Source organism: Mauremys reevesii, linkage group 8 (assembly GCF_016161935.1).
Source record: "Mauremys reevesii isolate NIE-2019 linkage group 8, ASM1616193v1, whole genome shotgun sequence".
NCBI classification, from domain to species: domain Eukaryota; kingdom Metazoa; phylum Chordata; order Testudines; family Geoemydidae; genus Mauremys; species Mauremys reevesii.
The window spans coordinates 63,721,292-63,739,791 of record NC_052630.1 but is presented as its reverse complement, the minus strand read 5'-3'; the positions used below and the strand labels follow the sequence as shown (position 1 = coordinate 63,739,791).

At 39.8% G+C, this 18,500-nt stretch overlaps 1 protein-coding gene across 4 annotated transcripts in view; it reads left to right on the top strand.

Moving 5' to 3' along the window:
* Positions 1–18,500, top strand: part of KCNT2 (potassium sodium-activated channel subfamily T member 2) — a 292,883-nt gene that overhangs the window by 218,876 nt on the left and 55,507 nt on the right. For 2 of the 4 annotated variants that reach the window (XM_039485103.1, XM_039485102.1), the window contains 2 exons: positions 397–468; positions 8,804–8,938. In XM_039485103.1, coding sequence (XP_039341037.1) covers positions 397–468; positions 8,804–8,938 — 207 coding nt within the window. The remainder of the gene's footprint in view (positions 1–396; positions 469–8,803; positions 8,939–18,500) is intronic. The other 2 variants (XM_039485106.1, XM_039485104.1) reach the window with 1 other exon arrangement.

The window sequence follows — 18,500 nt, the reverse complement described above, 5'->3', positions numbered from 1 at the left end:
AGGTGAGGATCTGGTCCCAATCAGCATTTTCATTAAAAATATATTCAGGATCATGAATTGGAATATCATTTAGTAAGGCCTCTTTAGTCTTCAATAATTTTTCTTTAAATAAAGCATTTACTGTATGATTGTGCCATAAAGTTTCCGATTTAGAAGACTAACAACTTTTATGTAAAGCACATTTAAACTTCATCATTCTTCATCATGATCAAAGCAAACAGCATTGAATGTTGATGTTCAGAAATACAGTTTCCTATGTTATTAAAATGTTTATTTAACATTTCCTAGTTTTCCCCTCCTCTTTCTTCCAAACAAATTAACATAGTTTATTCAGTTTCTTAGAAGAGATGCAACTGTTGTGATGTTGTGTTTCATTGTAACCCATCTGCTGCTTAGGCCAGATATGCATTTTCTGGATGCAATCTGTTGGTTTCCAATGGTTTACTACATGGTGGGCTCTATTGACAAGTAGGTAAAATCCTCAGAACTCTAAACATTGTCGTGTTCAGTGGTTTGTCATGTGTTGTGCTTTGTAACTGCATGTTTAAGTGTGGTGATAGTACTTGAAAAATGCACCTGCATGTATGGTTTGTGTCAAGGTGCTGTAATTTGGAATTTCAAATTTCTGCCAAAGGATTTCAATCACTCAAAAATGAGTCACTATCTGGGTTTCCTTTATATAGTACCTGGCAGATCAGGCCATCTTTTAAAATGCTTTCTTTGGTATTGAATCTCTAGGTGAAATGTGCCCTAAGGCTAGTTTTTTTCAAAAAACAGGAATGAGCCTAAAGTTACTCCCACCAATCCACATTAAGACACATAAATAAATTTACCAAATTGTCAAAAATGTTGAACACCCAACAGCTCCCACCGAGTTCTAGTCTAACCCTACACGAAAGCACCATATTTTTGCTCCTACTTATTGGCCGGGATTGTTAAAGTTTGTTACGAGATTTAGACACACTAATAGTAACTTACATCTAAAACCACTAGACTGCTTTGAAAATATCACCTACTACTTCTACCTAGCCCTTTACTATTAAGTATTTATAAAAGTGTATCTAGATTTCATGGCATCACTGATTGACGAGTCAGGCTAGAACTCAGACTAGAAGAGCCTCTTTCATTAGATTTTCAGTATATTCCCATTTCTAAACAGTCATCACTAACGCAAAAAATTAGCTCTAGTAGAGGGCCCAATCCTGAGGCATCTGGGCATCTAGTTATTCTGTCAAATACTGGTCCTATGGAAGTCAGTTGGGGTGGGGGGTGAGATTTACCATTGTCATAATTTCACCTATCAATGTAGTCTATTTCGACAGCAGTTCTAGCTGCTCAGCATTTCTCAGGATCAAGCCTATTGTAAATGGACACATATATACTTACAAATTTACCTTAGTGACAGATAACACAAACTGGCATTCATAATACACTGATAGAAGTTATCTTAGATCTTTTAGGCTACGTCTACACAGCCTACAGCAGAGAGACTCCCAACTCACATCAGAAGAAAAGCCCAAGTTCTAGCCTGAGCTGCAGCTTCATGGCTCTGTCTACAAAGCTATTTTTAGAGCACCAGTGTGAGCCCCACTAACCCAAACCTGTCCACCTAGGCTGGGAGGCTTACTCCTGGTAGCTGTGTAGACAGAGCCTTAAAATGTGTTGCATTCCAGCCTTCAAAAACAATCAACAAAGAAAGGTCTTGGGCATGTCATTGTATTTAGCAGCATCTTATTTGTCATCTCTGATTATTTTTTATAATTTCAGAATGATTACAAATAATCACAGAAACTGAACAGTTGATTTAGCTACAATTAAGCCAGGTAATTCAAAACATGTAGTTTTCAAACTGTTTTATGAACCACAAAGAAAGTTAAACTTTACTAATATTTGCTGAGACTACTTCGGAAAGGAATACTTTATATCACCCCCTAAGAAATATCACATTAGCTTCCTTCTTGAGTGGTTCACATCAGTTTTGGAATTTATTGAATACAAAAAAAATTGCAGATCTTTAAACTAGTGGTAATATGATGTATTCTGCAGTTTACACTCATTGTAGTGTAGAGATGTTTCATCTATATGACAGTGCGAATTTCTCTGCAGGTGAAGTAACACTGACATACATTTATGTTCTATAATCTGTCAGCTGACTTGTCAGTTTATAAATTATGTCCAGTGTTTTAAATGCTGGTTTGCACATATGCATTTATAAACAGTTACATATTGAAGTGAAAAATCAATAAAATCTCGTTCATACTCACAATGTAAGATATGCTAACTTCATTTTTTCATGCAGTGACTGACTGTTCCAAAAATGCCCCTGTACAGTTTGCAGTTCAGTAGTCAATTATTTGCTTAGGCCTCTTTGTGGCTTAAAACGCCAGGGCTTGCACCTTTAAAGCCTTTCACCCCTTACATTCCTGAGGGGCAGACCACAAAGCTTTTCCCACCTTTTTTGCAGGACTTTCTGACCTTCCCCCACACATAAAACAGTTCTACCTTCCAGCAGCAAGCCTGGTCAATGTTTCCCTTACTTAAAGGTGTGGTAAGGTCATGGCTGGTGTTGTGCATGGACCTTGGACTTGTTTTTTACATTGTAGACATGCAGACTCACCCCCGCAGCGCCTCCTGCTGGTTCCAGCTCCGGAGCACCCTTTGCAGGCCGGTGATCTGCCTGTCCTCTGGCCCCTGTGTCCCTCCCTGGACCTGGTGCCCTTTTACCTGGGGTGCTGCCTCTGGCAGTAACCCCTCAGTCTTAGGGTCTCCCCTCCCAGGGAACCCCCACCCACTATTCCCACCTTGCCTCAGTAATGGCTACTGCCAGTCATTGTCTCACACCCCCGACCCTGGGGCAGACTGCAGTATCAGCCACTCATCATAGGCAAAGGGGTTTGGACCTGCTGCCTTAGCCTACCCCTGGGCTGCCCTCTGCAACCCCAAGTACCTTTTAGCCCAATGGTAGGCCGCAGCCTGGGGCTTTCCAGGTTGGAGCTCCCCAGCTCCTCAGCCTGTCCCCAGCCCTGCTCCATTCAGGTACTTTGTGTCTAGCGCCCTGCAGCCAAACCCATCTCCCTCTACAAACAGAAAGAGACTGTTTGCTCCTGGCTTCCCTGGCCTTCTTATAAGGCCCTATTGCTCAGTTTGGGGCGTGGCCCCAGCTGCAGCCACTTCCCCCAATCAGCTCAGCCTAAAAGCTGCTTTCTCCAGCCACAGCCCCCTCCCAGGGCTGTTTTTACCCCTTCAGGGCAGGAGTGGGGGTCCACCCCACTACATACATACTGTCAAGATCATATTAACTTTACATAAATCAAATCCAACTAAATGTTAAGCAAAAAATCAATACTCCAAGAACAGTTCACAAAATGTGGATACCCCAACACTTTATCTCAACCCTTCTTCTTTATTCCTTGATATGTGTGCATTTTATAAAATGTTAACACATGGAACACTACAGCATTCCACAGTAAATCATAATTTAAATGGGACATTTAAGTGGCCTATTAAAGAGTACATGCTTTATAAATTAGAGAGGTCTCACCTGCATAAATATCTTCAAAACTGTTTTAAAAAAACTGCATGTATGTAAAAAATACACAAGAGCAGTTAGAGACGAAATTACATGGTCAAAAGAAAATCATAACAAATGCTTATTTAAGGCTTGATTTTGAAATCGGCTTGACCTCAATCCAGCATAGCCTTAGGCGCAAATCCTACAAAGATTTAAGCATGTGCGAAGTCTCACTCAATTTAAACATGTGCTTAGTGCTTTGCTGGACTGAAACTACACTGTCCTCTTCACACAGGACTATACTAACGCTAACAAGGTACCTTCCAGTTCACACCCTCAGCATCCAACTGGGGAATGACAGCGCAGCAATTTGGTGCACACTGCTATTCACACCCCGTAGTCCCAACCGTGGGGCAGTGTAGATAAGCCATTAGATTTGTACCAAAACCTTTTAAATGGATTTTTCATCTCAATACATGATTTAAATGTGCACACTCAGTGGAAGAAAGTGGTTTAAGCAGTAATGTTAAAGCAAAATTTCCTTTAAACCAACATTTTCTCTGCATCTACATCCTACAGCAAGATTCTGCTATTTGACAAAAAGGATGGTATCATGTCTACCCATACAATCAAATGTGAATGAGTATAGGCACCTAAAAGATCAGTTGTATTAGAGTTATGACTGAAGAGGTAGAGAAATATTGGGGCATATACCCAGTTGGTGTAAACTGTCACATCACATTAATGGAGCTATGATCATTTTACACCATCTGAGGATCTTCCCTGTTCATTTTAACTTCATATTCACTACTCTGTGGTTTTCCATGGGAGACATCCAGAGAAAAATGGTCAAAAGAAAATTCACAGCCTGGCTGAGCTTCATCAAAATAGGGCCTCAATTAGCAGAAGTTTGTTCTACAATGTCCCATATGTAAGTCACGTGTAATATGTACAGGCATATAGGCTATGGATAAGGGTTGTGTAGGAAAACCATTCAAGATTAAGAAAGGAATAATTAGGATAATAGATATCTTTGATAAGGGAATATTCCTAACTTTTTTTAATAATTAGGAAGAAAGTCAGATATTCCAAATAGCCATTGCTGCCATTTTTAAAAAGAGCTTAGACATTATTTGAATATACTAATAGAAAGTTAGCTAAAAGATTCTAAACTTATTTCAGCTTTGGAAAGTAGAATAATTGAGATCTTGTCAGAATATAAAACTTTTTTGTTATATGCAATTTTTAATTTGTAGTCAGAAGGGCTATATTTTCAAAGGTCAACACAATGGTAGAATGCAGAATAAAATGTAGGTTTCTAGGAGAAAGATTCGAATTTGATATATGAGCAGGTTAAATGCATGCCAAGAAATACTAAATATAGAATGGAATTAAATTTCTTCACCAACTATACCTCACTCCAAAACCAATTAATATAGAAAATGGAGCTATGTACTAAATGTGAAAATCAAGACTGGAAATTTTATAGGACTGGATAGGCAATGGTTTTCCTGTCCAATGAGAACTTTGAAATTCCAAAAAAAATTCCAGTCCCAGTTAGAATGAAAAGTCATGGCCTCAATTTTTTTGGGAACTGAAAATCTGAAAAAAATAATTTGATCACATCAATCAAAACATTTTGTTTCAATTTCAAGTTGTTTCAATTTTGACATTAATTTATAGTATTAAAAAGATTTTATTTGGCAATGTAAGTTGTTTCAAACAAAAATAATTGATGTTCCCTTTCAAAATGTGTTAAACATGGTGTTCCAACATTTTTTTTGAAAATGTCTCAAAATTGAAGTGGGAAACTTGTCAAAACTGACCTTTTATACAAATGATTTTGGTTTCATCAAATTAAAATTTTCTGATCAAAACTGATTGAAAAAAAATCACTCCCAGCTCTAGATTTTTATGCATTTAGGGCTTAATACAACTGCTGTTAAAGACAATAGAAAAACTATTTGCTTCACTGGAAACTGGACTGGATTCATGGTGTGTAAGAGCAGAAACACAGTATAGTTTTAGACAGAAGAGCAAATCTAGGGAATGGTTGCTTGATATATTTACATTTTAACTATTTTTGCAGAAAATATATTGAGGAGTCATGAAACACATATGGAAGTTGTATTATCATATGGGTAGTAAGAACATGAATAAGACGATGTTGGAAAAAAGGAATCGTCTCTTCCAGTGTCTTATTACTTAATATCATCACTTCACATCAAAACTGTTTAGTTTTTCCACAAAGTGTCTGCTTTCTCTTAAAAAATTCAGTTTAATCAAAACCCCAAATTGGAATATTTTCTTCTGTGGGCTGGGCTTCATGGCTAGCCTGCATCTCCCATGATGCTCCATGGCCAGAGACTTCCCCTGATTTGCCATCTTTTCTCTCTCTCCAAGAAGAAAGATAATAATGTATCATAGGACATTTAGTCTGATCAGGGAGCCTAGCCAATAGAAGAGAATGGGGCAGGCAACCAAGCTACAATTCCCAAGAGGTCCCCGGCAGCATTTCCAAACTGAAAAATTTTGGTTTTCAGTCAAAATATTTCAGTATTTGAATTTCGACCATAAAAGTTAAGTTTTCTGTGGTGTGGAATTCACTTTTGTCCAGCTTATCCGTCCCTCCATGAATGCAAGTCGACGCCACACCATTCTATTATGTTGCAAGCACATTCTTTCCACTTCTGACCAAAGAGTTTTGTAATGGGATTGTCCCAGTGCGTTTTCTGACTGCCCAGATGTTGCTTGTGGTCTCTGGGGATCCAGTTACTGATGTGGGTTGTCCACCTATTGTCTTGCCTATGGGATTCGGAGGAACAAACAAAACATACCACAGAATGCTTTTTGACCAACTCTACTTAATTCAGAAATTATCCAGGGACATTTAAGATTATATGGCTGATTTTCATTTAACACTATTTTAGTTACTTTTGAAATGTAGTTCTTTGTAAGTATTTTTGTAATCCACTCAAGGCTGAATACTGGTTAAGTTCAAGGCTTCCAGAATTGACCCAATGCCTATTGGCTTCAAACTAAGCATATTTATCAGGCTGAAATATACTGGCATCCCAAGCCATATCCTCCCCAGTTGAAGGAAATCTTTTGAACAGATTCAGACTGCTGCCCTCACTGCAACATATAAAAGAAAGATAGCCTCACATATCCTCTAGATTGTCTCCTCAACTCAATCTTTGGGCTATCCCCTACAGCTAATGAGCTCCAAAAAGCAAAAGCATTTAAAATAGGCCTTGTAGTATTAGCCTAATTTAATACCCTTCATGGCTTGGGCCTGAAGGCCTCAGTCTACCACTTGTGGGGGCCCCTCTTAGTGGGTTATCTCCTACTGGCCAGACCAACCATCCCTCCTCACTTTTCCCTGTTGCTCTACTAAATGAATACTGGATAGCACCCCTCAAATCAATTTGTGCACCCCACCATCAATAAATTAATGTTTGGCAGCCTCCCCCCAAGTAAGTCATCTTTCCTGGGCCCTACATCTTTGCAAGGCTCTGCCATTGCTGCTGCTCCTGCTTCTCCACTAGTGTATGGAAGGCTCACAATTTCTCAGCTTCTCATTCTAAAACCTTGGCCTTCTCACTTCCTCTCTCCCCTACTCTTAAAGGAGCAGTGGCTCAAGAGACATGTCTCCTTCCTTCCTCCCATCTTTTTTTTTAAAGTACAGCATCTAAGGGCCATTCTAGCCCCTTTGACAAGAAGTGCAATGTTTCAGGCCAGTCTGCTCCCATGCACCTGATTTCCCCTTTTCTAAATCAATTAGATCTTGTCTCCACCTTTTCTTCCCCCAGTAAGGTTCAAATTTGAACCTATATGGTTATATCAGTATAACTTGCCACATAGACACTCTTATTCCCATATGAGAGTATCCTCATGGCGGGGGCGGGTGTTATACTAGTATAAATTATCACTATAACTGGTAAAACTTTCCCATGTAGACAGGCTCTTAGTAGTGCACAGGTTGCTTGTTTCCTTCCCATTAAAGGATCAGTGGTGCTTGGGCCAGTGTTTCCGTCATCTCCCCTCACCTTTAGTGAAAGTAACAGTGTTGGCTCAGCCTTCTTGCCAAGGAAAAAATTATATTTAAGAGAAAAAAGAACAAGAGACACAAAGCACCTAGGTGCAAGAGGAGGTGCACCTGGATGGCTGAGGAGAATCTTCTTTATGTTATGAGGAGAGCCGGGGTAGCAAAGCAGCAACTTTACCACCATCCTGGATAAGAGGTTCTGGGCTTAGTTTAAATGGATTTATTGGGGAGGGGTGCATAAACTGAGGTGGCTGTTTAGTATTCATTAAATGGGGCAGAAAAGTGTATAAATTAATTGGATTTTCAAGGCCTGTTTTTATTATAGATGTGTGTGTTATATAGCACATTTTAGATAAGGAAAAAAAATCAGGAGCTAAATTTTGTTCTGCCTTTATTCAAGGCTAACTATACACGACAAACTCACATAAATACATTTTATGGTTTTCTTATAAACACTTGTGGAGCTAAAAAATATTTAGATGTACATTCAAAATATTGAAACCATGTTTTCCAGTGAATATGTATCAGTATGAATTTTGATTTGTCTTTTTCCAAGAGACATTGGCCTTATCCCTTAGGCTGGAAAAGGGAATCCTTTGGCAGTTCCCACCACATAAATTTGTGTGGGAAACTATGCTCTGAAAGTAACTTGATTCCTGCTCTTGCCTGTGTAATGCTGCTGCTGCTGCTGCTTCTGGAAAGCTACCCTTGTGCAAAAGTGATCCTTCAGTAATAGGGAAATAGGGAGCCAGTGAGGGACTATGAGATGAGAAGCTAGAAAACCAACATATCCGACTGCCTCCGTGCGAAGGCCCTTGATATATTAAAAGGTACTTTTGTGTAGGAGGTAAGACACTTATATGAAACAGGTAATGACAATGTAATGAGTTGTGGAAGACCTTGTAGGAAAAGGGGAATTAATACATATACACATGCACAGTGTAGTGTAATTTTACCAACATTCTTTTACTGAATGGAGAAGGACAAGCAATCCTCGACAATCTACCAGCAGGATTCTATTTTACTTCAGAGAACATTATAATTTTATTCACATTGTCTCCGTTCTACTGAAACACTTAGGTGAAGCTGATAGTTACAGTGCTTTCAGAGACCACCACCAAGTGATAGGAATCAAATGTAAGATTGATGAGCTCCCAGGATATGTTGCAGTTGAGTTTTTCTGACTCATACTTATCCTGCCATGTATTTATATTGGTTTTTAATTCTGTTCCTCTTTACAACAGCCTAGATGATTTGCTAAGATGTGGGGTAACCTTCGCTGCCAACATGGTGGTTGTGGACAAGGAAAGTACTATGAGTGCTGAGGAAGACTATATGGCAGATGCCAAGACTATTGTAAATGTACAAACGCTCTTTAGGTAAGTGATTTTGTAACTAACCCATACAGCTATGTTAGGCATGAAATATTTTAGAACTATTTTTGTAGAGGGGGAGATGGAAGTGTGGCTTCTCAACCGTTTCCCTTAACTTCATTTTTTTCTTAAACACCACTTTATATGATCAAGCAAAAGTTATTGCTGCTTCACGGTAATATACTCAGGTCTCTTGGGACATGGAAGGGTAAGACTCCAGCTCTCAGATATGACTCCTTACATTCCAAGATGGCAACTTGCTGCTTCTCCAGAGTCTTTGGAAGGTAGCTGACTAGTCTGTGGGAAGGGAAAGAAGGCCAGTCAGCCACCCCTGGAAGACTTGAGATAGAGAAAGGTCACTGGACCTTTGCCTTAACATCTTGTGATAAGGCCATAATCCTAAACTCATTACAGACAGCGGGTGCTGGGAAAGAAGGAGGACTACAAATTAGGTGAGTGAAGGATTGATGTACAGTAACTTGGACAGATGTTCAGATTTTGAACCAAACTAGAATTTTGCCTCTTTTGAGAGGCAGCCACCCCTAGTTAAGGTCTGTGTTACATGTCGCAAAGTTCCAGGGGACAGGGAGGGAAAATCTGAATCCAAAGATTGAAGAAAAATAACAGGTTCTCTTTCACAATTGAAATAAAATAAACCATTCACTCATTGCTTGCAAATGATCCAGCAATAACTATGGGAAGGAACTAGACGATACAAGTGTATATGTGGTCATAAGAGTTATTTTTGTCTTTCTCTAGGTCTAATAATCAGAAGAGACTAAAGTGTTCAAAGTAGTACTTGAAACTGGTTCTCTTAACAAGTTTTAATTAACAATATACCATAGCTAAGTCCTATCTTGATAATTTTCACATCCTTTTCCATCTGTCCTGCTCCTGGAAGAAGGTCTATGATCACAGCAAATTAACAGAAGTAGTCAGACATGTTCCCACTACAGCAGGCTCTCTTCCCTTTGTCATAGTGTCATCTATACCATCAGGATTAACTGTGAAGAGAAGACTTGCCAATATTTCCATTACTGATGATTAGGTCCCACTAATTGTTTTCCCTTGTAGAAGAACAAATGCCTCCTAGCTCATTTGGTAGATCAGTACAGTTCCCAGTAAAGCACTAAACCATCTCTCTGAGCACGGATTAACAGCAAGGCAGACTGTTCAAAGGATGCAAAAGAAATCAGAACAAAACCTTGCTTGCTGTAGCCAGAAAATACACTCAGCTCACAAAGAGGAGAAAAAAATCTCTCTTTAAAAAGTATTACTCAAAGTCAGAAAAAGTGGAAGGAGGCTGAGGAGATGGTGCTCTGATGCTTTGTTTTTATACCCACTTTTGCCTAAGATCCTGGCTGGAATTCAATGGCATCTCTTTAAGATCCTGATTCAGCAAGGCAACTAAGTAGGCACTTAGCGTTAAGGATATGAATAGACTATTGGCTACAACAGTGCTACTAACATGCTCAAAGATAGGTATGTACTGAAGTGCCTTGTCAAATCATGGCCTAGAGCCCTAAAATGAGGAAATGATTAATTTGAAACGCATTTTTGACAGTGTAGCACAGTTTAACTATTAGGCCTTCAGTCCTTCACCTTAATGAGAATCCAGTATCCCTTCAAATGAATTCCAAGGGAGTTTTGCCACAGTAGAGAATGTAGGATTGGGCCCTTAATTTTGACAAGTCCATAGCATGCTGAAATTTCATCTGCAAATATTGTAGAAGTTGCACTCATTCTCATGATGAAACAAAACATTTCAAGTGAGAAATTGTATGAAACTGACAGTGAAACAAGGAAATAAGGAGGGGGGATTTCATTCTCCAATAGTCTTAGTTTTGTGACAGATTTTTTCTTTTGAAATTTCAGCAAAAATAGTTGAGGACATTTCTATGAACGAGGTTAGGGGAAAATAAGTTTGTTTGTTTGTTTTTAATGGGCAAAATGAAGAGAGACCTTTCTTGAACAAGTCTAGCACTCCATTCTTTGGAACAGGGACTTCAAATGTGGGTGGGAGTGGCCTTTGTGGGAGGGGATGGCCTTTTGCCGCCACATGAAAACCCTTAAAAATCCAAGTTATAAGCCTTTGAAAAAATAAAGGTTGCACATGCTCAAATAATTCTTACATTTTAGTAGCTATATTCACAGAGATTCAGTTTGCACAGAGCCTTTTCCAGCCCAGGGCTGAGCAGAACTTCCCCTGCAATTGCAGCTCTGAGCTGTTTTGGGCCATGCCAAGTCTGGACCTAGGCATCTGTGAAATGCCTTGTTGAAGTAACTCCCACCAGCACTGGTCATAAACATCCTTCCACCATGCAAGTCACACCCTCTGTGTATGTGTGTAACTGCAGCCTGCCAGCCATACCTGGGTTACACTGTGGCTATCATCAGACTTGGCTATACTTCAGGGTGACCTCAGCATACCCCCACTCTTAGATTTCTCCCCAGAAATATATGTCCTATACTTCCCAGCCTTCTGAACAATACAAGTTATGTCAGGTCCATTATTTCTTTAAATAAATAATATCCACGGAACTTGCCACCCACCCAGTGGAGTTTCCAGATACTTTAGTTTAGACACACTGGGTCGGACAAAACAATAAAACAAGTTTCGTAACTACAAATGATAGATTTTAAATGAGTACAAGTACAGAGGCATAAGAGTCAGAAATGGTTGCAAGACAATTAAAATTAAAATACAAGGGGTGCTTAACTTAAACTACATTAAATCCAAAGCAAACGTTCTCAGCACACGTTTCAAGCAGTCTTACTGACCCAACTACTTAGGCCAAGATCTCTTCTCCTAGAATCCAACTAATTCTTGCTGTGTCACTTCAGGACAGGAGGAGGAGATTGGGACAAGGAACTATGGTAGGGTGAGCCTATGTCTGGAAGCTGGCAGAGGGGAAAGAGATGGAACCTGGGACTAGGAGCCAGGGGCAGGGGGGAGAAACAGGCCAGAAGAGTCTGTGGCCAGTAAGAACACTCCTCTCCAAACCCTAGAATAGAACCCAAGATTCCAGACTCTCACCATTCCCCTGGTTTCAGCGAATATCTGTGAAATCTGCTGGCAAAGTATTCCATCCCTATTTAGGGCTGGTCCACATGGAGGATGGCAACCTACTACTGCTAGAATTTAGCCTGTTAGCTCAAGTGCCAGAGATGAGTGTGGTGGATCCACTGATGAACCGTGTAGGTGTCAACACATTATCAAATTTCATTTTTTTAAAACAAAAGAAAAACAACCCTAGAAAATTGCACAAAAATGTCCAGAGAACATTAAGGTTTCAAAGTAAAGTACCCAAAAGTTAGGAAAAGCCATAATTAAGTTTGGCTCTGCAGATATGTACAATTGTTCTATGTCTGTTAACAGCTTGCACCATGTTTTCACTAGATGGCAGCATAAGCTCATATCTGAAGCATAACTATTATTATAAAAATATACAATTACAAGAAGGCCAAAAGAGGAGTGAGATTTTCTTTGTGGTTTTGACCAAGTTAGAAAAGAAAACTAGGTCTTAAAAATGAAATATTTACCTATAACTAGATTTTCAGAAAGCTTTCATAATCTTTTACCAGTAGTATTTTATAAAACAAATGACAGAGGAATGGAAGAGACTAATTACCACCCTGTGCACCAACATTAAAGGAGAAAAGATGTAAAAAGATGTATCAAATATTTATGAAGTATTAATATATAGAAATAATTTGTTACTAGTGAAAATGTACAGCATTTAGACTAGAGGTTTACATTCTTCATAGAATTTTGTAATGAGTTTCATAGGGCTAAATATTGGAGCAATTACTTTAACAGTTTTATTAATGATTTCAGACCAAGCTAGAGCGCATATGATAAGGTCATTACATATGCAGATGATAGCAAATTTAGAGGCATAATTATGGGTGGAGGTGGTGGGTGAAGATTGCTTAATCTAGATTATCCTATAAAATAGCTAAGATGTTTAGTGTTGGAACACGCTATTCAATACATGTTAGCACAAAGTGATATTCTTTAGAGAAATAATGCTCAAATAAATTATATTCTGAAAAGTTTTCAGTGAGTTAATATGATGGTGAAAATGGTTCCATGTATAAATAATCTGAGCAGGATGTGCGAGGGAGAGCCATTCAGGTTGGATTCTAGTAAACATGATTCTACATTTGAGATTTGCTTTGTAATAAAAAAACAGCAAATTTTTACCTAAGTTTTTCAGCAAATTGTTACCTGAGTTTACCTGAGCAACATTATAAAACAATTTTTAGGCATTGAAGTCTTTTGTTAAAATATGTAGTTCATGACTACAATGGTCTTTGCATCTTTGATTCAATGGTACCTTTAAAAATTGAGTAAAGTGAATATACAGTAGAAACTAAGTCACATTGAATGGGATCATTCAAAAATTTAGAGACCATTCTCTAAATTGAATTAGTACTTTGACCTCAGTAAGATAAAATAATACTGTTGAGCCTAGGGTGTTGATTCTTATGAAAGTTTTCTGACATTGCTCAGTGTTTTACATTGATTAATAATCTTACTCAGTTTAAAGTTGTCTTCCTCCTCAGACAATGAATGTGCTGTTTATAACATATTTGTTTATTTGTTGAAAGCAAGAAATTGCACCATGCCAATTAAAACTCTGGCACACCACCACTTTGACTCAATTAAAGCTCAAAAGAGAGTAAGAAAGTATTCATTAGCCTCACTGAATGTAATCTGAATCTTTAATAATTTGGATGCAAAAGGACAAGCTTCGCTTAGTTTTTAAGTATAAATAAATGTATTGGGCAATGCATAGGTGCTGGCTGGCCAAAAGGCTTCCCCCCCCCCGCCCGTTTCCTCACTGATATGTTAGTCTTGGGGTGAAATGTAGGGCCTCCTCAGTGGATGCTCTTTTACTCTAGAATGGGCTTCCCTTATTCTTCTGGCAAGCCTTACTGACCCCAAACATATATTTTAAGGCCTATCTGGACAGGAGACACTTGATATGGATTTAGTCAGACCACAACTTCGTTATTAGATGTCTGGCACTACCCGGGAGATAGAATTGTACAGTGCAGGTAACCCCATGTTTATTCCATAATTACCCAGAGGGTTTCCACCAGCTCCCGCTCTTTTTCCATCCAGGTCCTTCCAGAAAATCCATTGACCTTATAGGAGGTAAGGTGAGCTATAAGAAAGGGGTTGCCTCCCAGCTGTTCCAACCATAGGAGCCCCAAACCCCACACTGTTCTGTTCCTTTAACCAGCACCTCCTTTTAAAGTCCTTTACCAGGCCATTTATCTGGTCACTGGATGCCTTCCGTATGGAGTATCTGCACTGAACATCCGCCACAAGGAGGCACCAGCAATTAGCTTTTCTGCATCCCCCACCCAAACCCAGTCACATTTCCAGACATCTTCCAATGGCCTTTTGTATAGCAGCCCAAAACATGTCACACACACACACACCCAAATTTGGTCAGGTGAACCCCCTTCTCCCAAATGAACTCAGTTTCTCCATTGTGCAAGGATAGTCGAGGACTCCTGCAAGCTGAGTTGCCAATGCCATGTACCTCAACACCTTCCCCATCCCGATGGGCCATATAGGTGACCAGCATCCCAGATCCTCATATGCCACGGCTCCATAGCACCAGCAGTATCTATTTGAGTTCATTGCTAGCTCCTGATGCAAGCCCATGCACTTTGTTGAACTGAAAAGAGACAGGGAATGCACTATGCCATCATCCAAATGCGGGCATGTGCTTGGCAGGAAAATAGGTTAAGGCATTGTAGATTGCCACGGACTCGCAGGGGCGAAAGAAAATGCAGGCCTGTTATTTACCAGGCTGCACGTGGCAACAGACTATATTGGTACGGGATGCAAGGAGAGTGTGGGTCATGATGCAAACTGCAGACGCACACACACACACACACACTAAACTTAATCAATTTAAAAGTTTTATTGGGGATAATTACAAGGGGTAAGGGAGCAGTGTATGATTAGCTAATAGAGTTAATGAAACTTAAAACACACAATGACTAAAATATCTACTAACAATATTTATAAACAAAGATGCAGCATTTAGTAATAACTGATACTTACAAATACAAACCAACGCATAACGACCGGCAAACATAGAAGCTCTGTTTGAAACACGTGAGCTGAGAGAGAGGCTTCGAGGTGATCAGGCTCGGTTACGGGCATACACAGGATACACGGGTATACACAGGATTAGTTTTTCTTTCTCCTCTCCCTGCCTGCACATGGCAGGCAGGCCATAAAGTACCCACAATGACATCATAGAAGTGTCATAGGGGACGGGGCCCAAAACCTGTTTGTGTTTGTTTCTGATTGGCACAAGCGAAGTTAACACCATGTAGGGGAGCAGGTGCCTTAAAGTCTGGCTTCGCCCCCAAAAGGTGAGGAAATGCATATTGTCTTAGAATGTGTTTAACACTGAATGACAAACGAAGAGGCCAGGGCAATACAGGTATGGCAAGTTCTACAGGATGCAGACAGGAACTCATCTCAACAGGCTTAAACATTGTGGCACAAATTCCCTCACTAACTTCATAATCCTGCGTGAGGTGGAAGTTTGGTGATTAATAACATGGAGAAGGAGGTTTCCAATGCCAGGGTTTGCATCTTTAAAGCCTTCCATCCCTTACATTCCTCAGGGGGTGAGTCAGTTCTGCAAAGCTGACCACCACCTACCTTTTTGCAGCAGTTGGACCTTGTTTCCTCCCCACTGTCATAAAGCACTACTGACTTCCTCTGGCAAGCCTGGACAACACCCCCTCTTCCTTTAAGTGTGGTGCGGTCATTTACTCAGGTTTCTGTTGAGGAGGTGTTGGAGCAGGATTTGGAGTTGGAGGGTTATTTTTTGTTCTATTTTTAGACCATATTAGTTGGCATTGTGTCTGCTGAGCTGTATTAATTTACAGTATATAGTTTTTTAAAACAGTGTAAGTGTGCCCACTAATAGCAATGGACATCTTACAAATTCTATTCTATATAGGCATTTATAGAATATGCTCATGACTGTAGTATCCTAGTGCCTTGGAATAGTGCATTAAGCAACATGACTACATCCTCCCTGTGTTCGTTCTCATCTCATCCCCAGACAAAAAGCATATGCAGTGGAGTGTCTTGTTTTGGTAGGCTTTGAGAGCATTTTAAAATTAAATATGCCTGTTGCTATGTGTATGTTAGAGAGACAAGGTCAATATTATACATATACATATGTACATATAGATATACACATATATACACACACAGACACACCATGCATATGAAGTGGAAAGTGGTGATGTTTTCTTAGTTCGGAGAGAACTCATTCCACAGTTTTGGCCCATCCCCAGAGAAAGTTCTCTCTCCCATACAGATGGGCTTTACTACTATTGTTCCGACTAGTGAAGTTGTTGACCGCTGTCTTCATCCTGGATGGTCTTTTAGGTATCCTAGGCCTACACCATGGAGAGCTTTGAAGATGAGGACAGAGACCTTGAACTTAATTGGAAATTCTGTGGGAAGCCAGTGTAGAGAGCAGAGGACACGTGTCATGTGCTTATGGTAGCCTGTGCTGTTGAGGAGATGTCCTGCAGGGTTTTGCACCCGTTGGAATTTTCTAAGTGCTGAAGGCTTCTTGCCCAAGTGTATCACGTTGCTGTGATCCAGACAAGAGGGAACGAATGCATGAATAAATGCACCAGGTCTTTGTCTACTAGGGTGGGACAGAGTCTCCTAGCCAAGCGGAGATGAGAGAAATAATTACACATGGCTGTTGCTATGTGATTTGAGGGCCTGATTGTGATTTAACAATCTTTCTGGAGTCAGGGGCAGACAGAGGAGGGAACTATGACTGTGTTACATCTCTCCCCTTGAATCCTCCTCTTGGTCCAGAGGAAAAGGGGTCTGCTACTAGTGTAACCCCTTAGCAGATTATTTCTGCTTCCACATCACCTCGGCTCTGCCTGTCCCTGCCCACTCCTCACTCACTGGCATGGGATGAGGAATAGTGGCTCCCTGGAGACTGTTCTCATCCTTATGATGTGATCCTGTGCATGGGCTTAATGAGGTGCCTTATGCTCCTTTACTCCCCTGTACAGGCATTTAGAGCAAAAGACAATTTTACCTGAACATTAATCAGATTAATAGCTGCAAAGTACTTTCCCTACAATTCCACTAGAGGGCAGACTTAATTTATACATAGCCTTACAGTCCAAAGAATAGTTTTGAAATTGACTCACTAGGAACAGTCACTTTGCATAACCTGATGATGGTCTAAATCCAGCTCTTCCAGGGACCCAATAACTTGCTTTCACATTCAGTTATGTATATCCAGTCATTAAATCAGGTGTTAATCCTCCCTTTACAGTTGACTTTACGTATTATATTGCTAATATTCACATTTAAATACCTGCCTGATATAAGAAGCTAATACAAGAAAATCCTCTACCAGCAAATCCTTTGAAAATTATGCATTGCATGGTCCAGAATTAATGCAGAAATAAGGAGCCAGGGTTTAAAGAGGATATTTTTTTAAAAAGGAAATTAAAAATGAATCTCTCCACTTGCCTTCATTTGTATAACTTTAGGATTGCATCAACAAATTGGCTTTAATATATTTCTACACAATCTAACACACAAGTGTAGAGGTTAATTCTGAGGATTGTGGGTGTGATTTCTTTAGCAAATGCTAGCATTTAGTTAGCAATCCATTCCACCATTGCATAATGCAGGCAGACACTGTTTGGTAACACTGCACAGCTCAAAACTGTGTGTGTCAGTCTGTGAACCAGAAAACCAGGGAGCTACAGAGTCAATGTATGCTCAGCATCCTGAATAAACATCCCCTGTGTGTTTTCTATATACAAGCTGTCCTGGTCTGAACCCTCACTTGAAACTGGCCGGTTTCAAAGTGAGGAGGAACACAGATCCACTCACAGAGGAGGAACCTTCCCCCTCCCTCTCCCCTAGCCACTCTGGGGAGATTTCTGATTCAACTGCCTGAATCAAACCCAGGAGGAACTGTCTCTTCCCCCCTCACCTTCCCCTGAATTTCCACAGAAGAAGGAATTTAACCAAGTCCAAAGAAAAGAAAAGAATTTATTAAAGAATAAAAAGAAAATACAGAATCTCTATGAGTCCAAGCTGGACACTCATAGCAATATCAGCAAACAGGAATAAAGCATTTCCTTTAGCAAACACCCAATTGCAAATATAGAAATCAAATCATAAGACTAAGAGTTCTAACTAAGAACACAGACAAAGGCTTCCCTCCACAGAGATTTGAAATTATCTCGTCTCTGATTGGTCTTTTGGTCAGGTGGTCACCAGGTACTGCATGTTAACCCTTTACAGGTAAAACAGACTTTAACCCTTAACTATCTGTTTATGACACAAGCACTGTCCCTTCTCAACCACAGAAGAAAGTACAATGTAGACAACTTGTCACTGCCCAGCAAATTTTAGATTTTTCTCAAATCTGACCACCCCATTTTGCTTTAAATGATCACCACACTCAGTCAGATATTCACATGACAAAACTTGAAGCTGGAGACCCATAAAATGTTGACAATC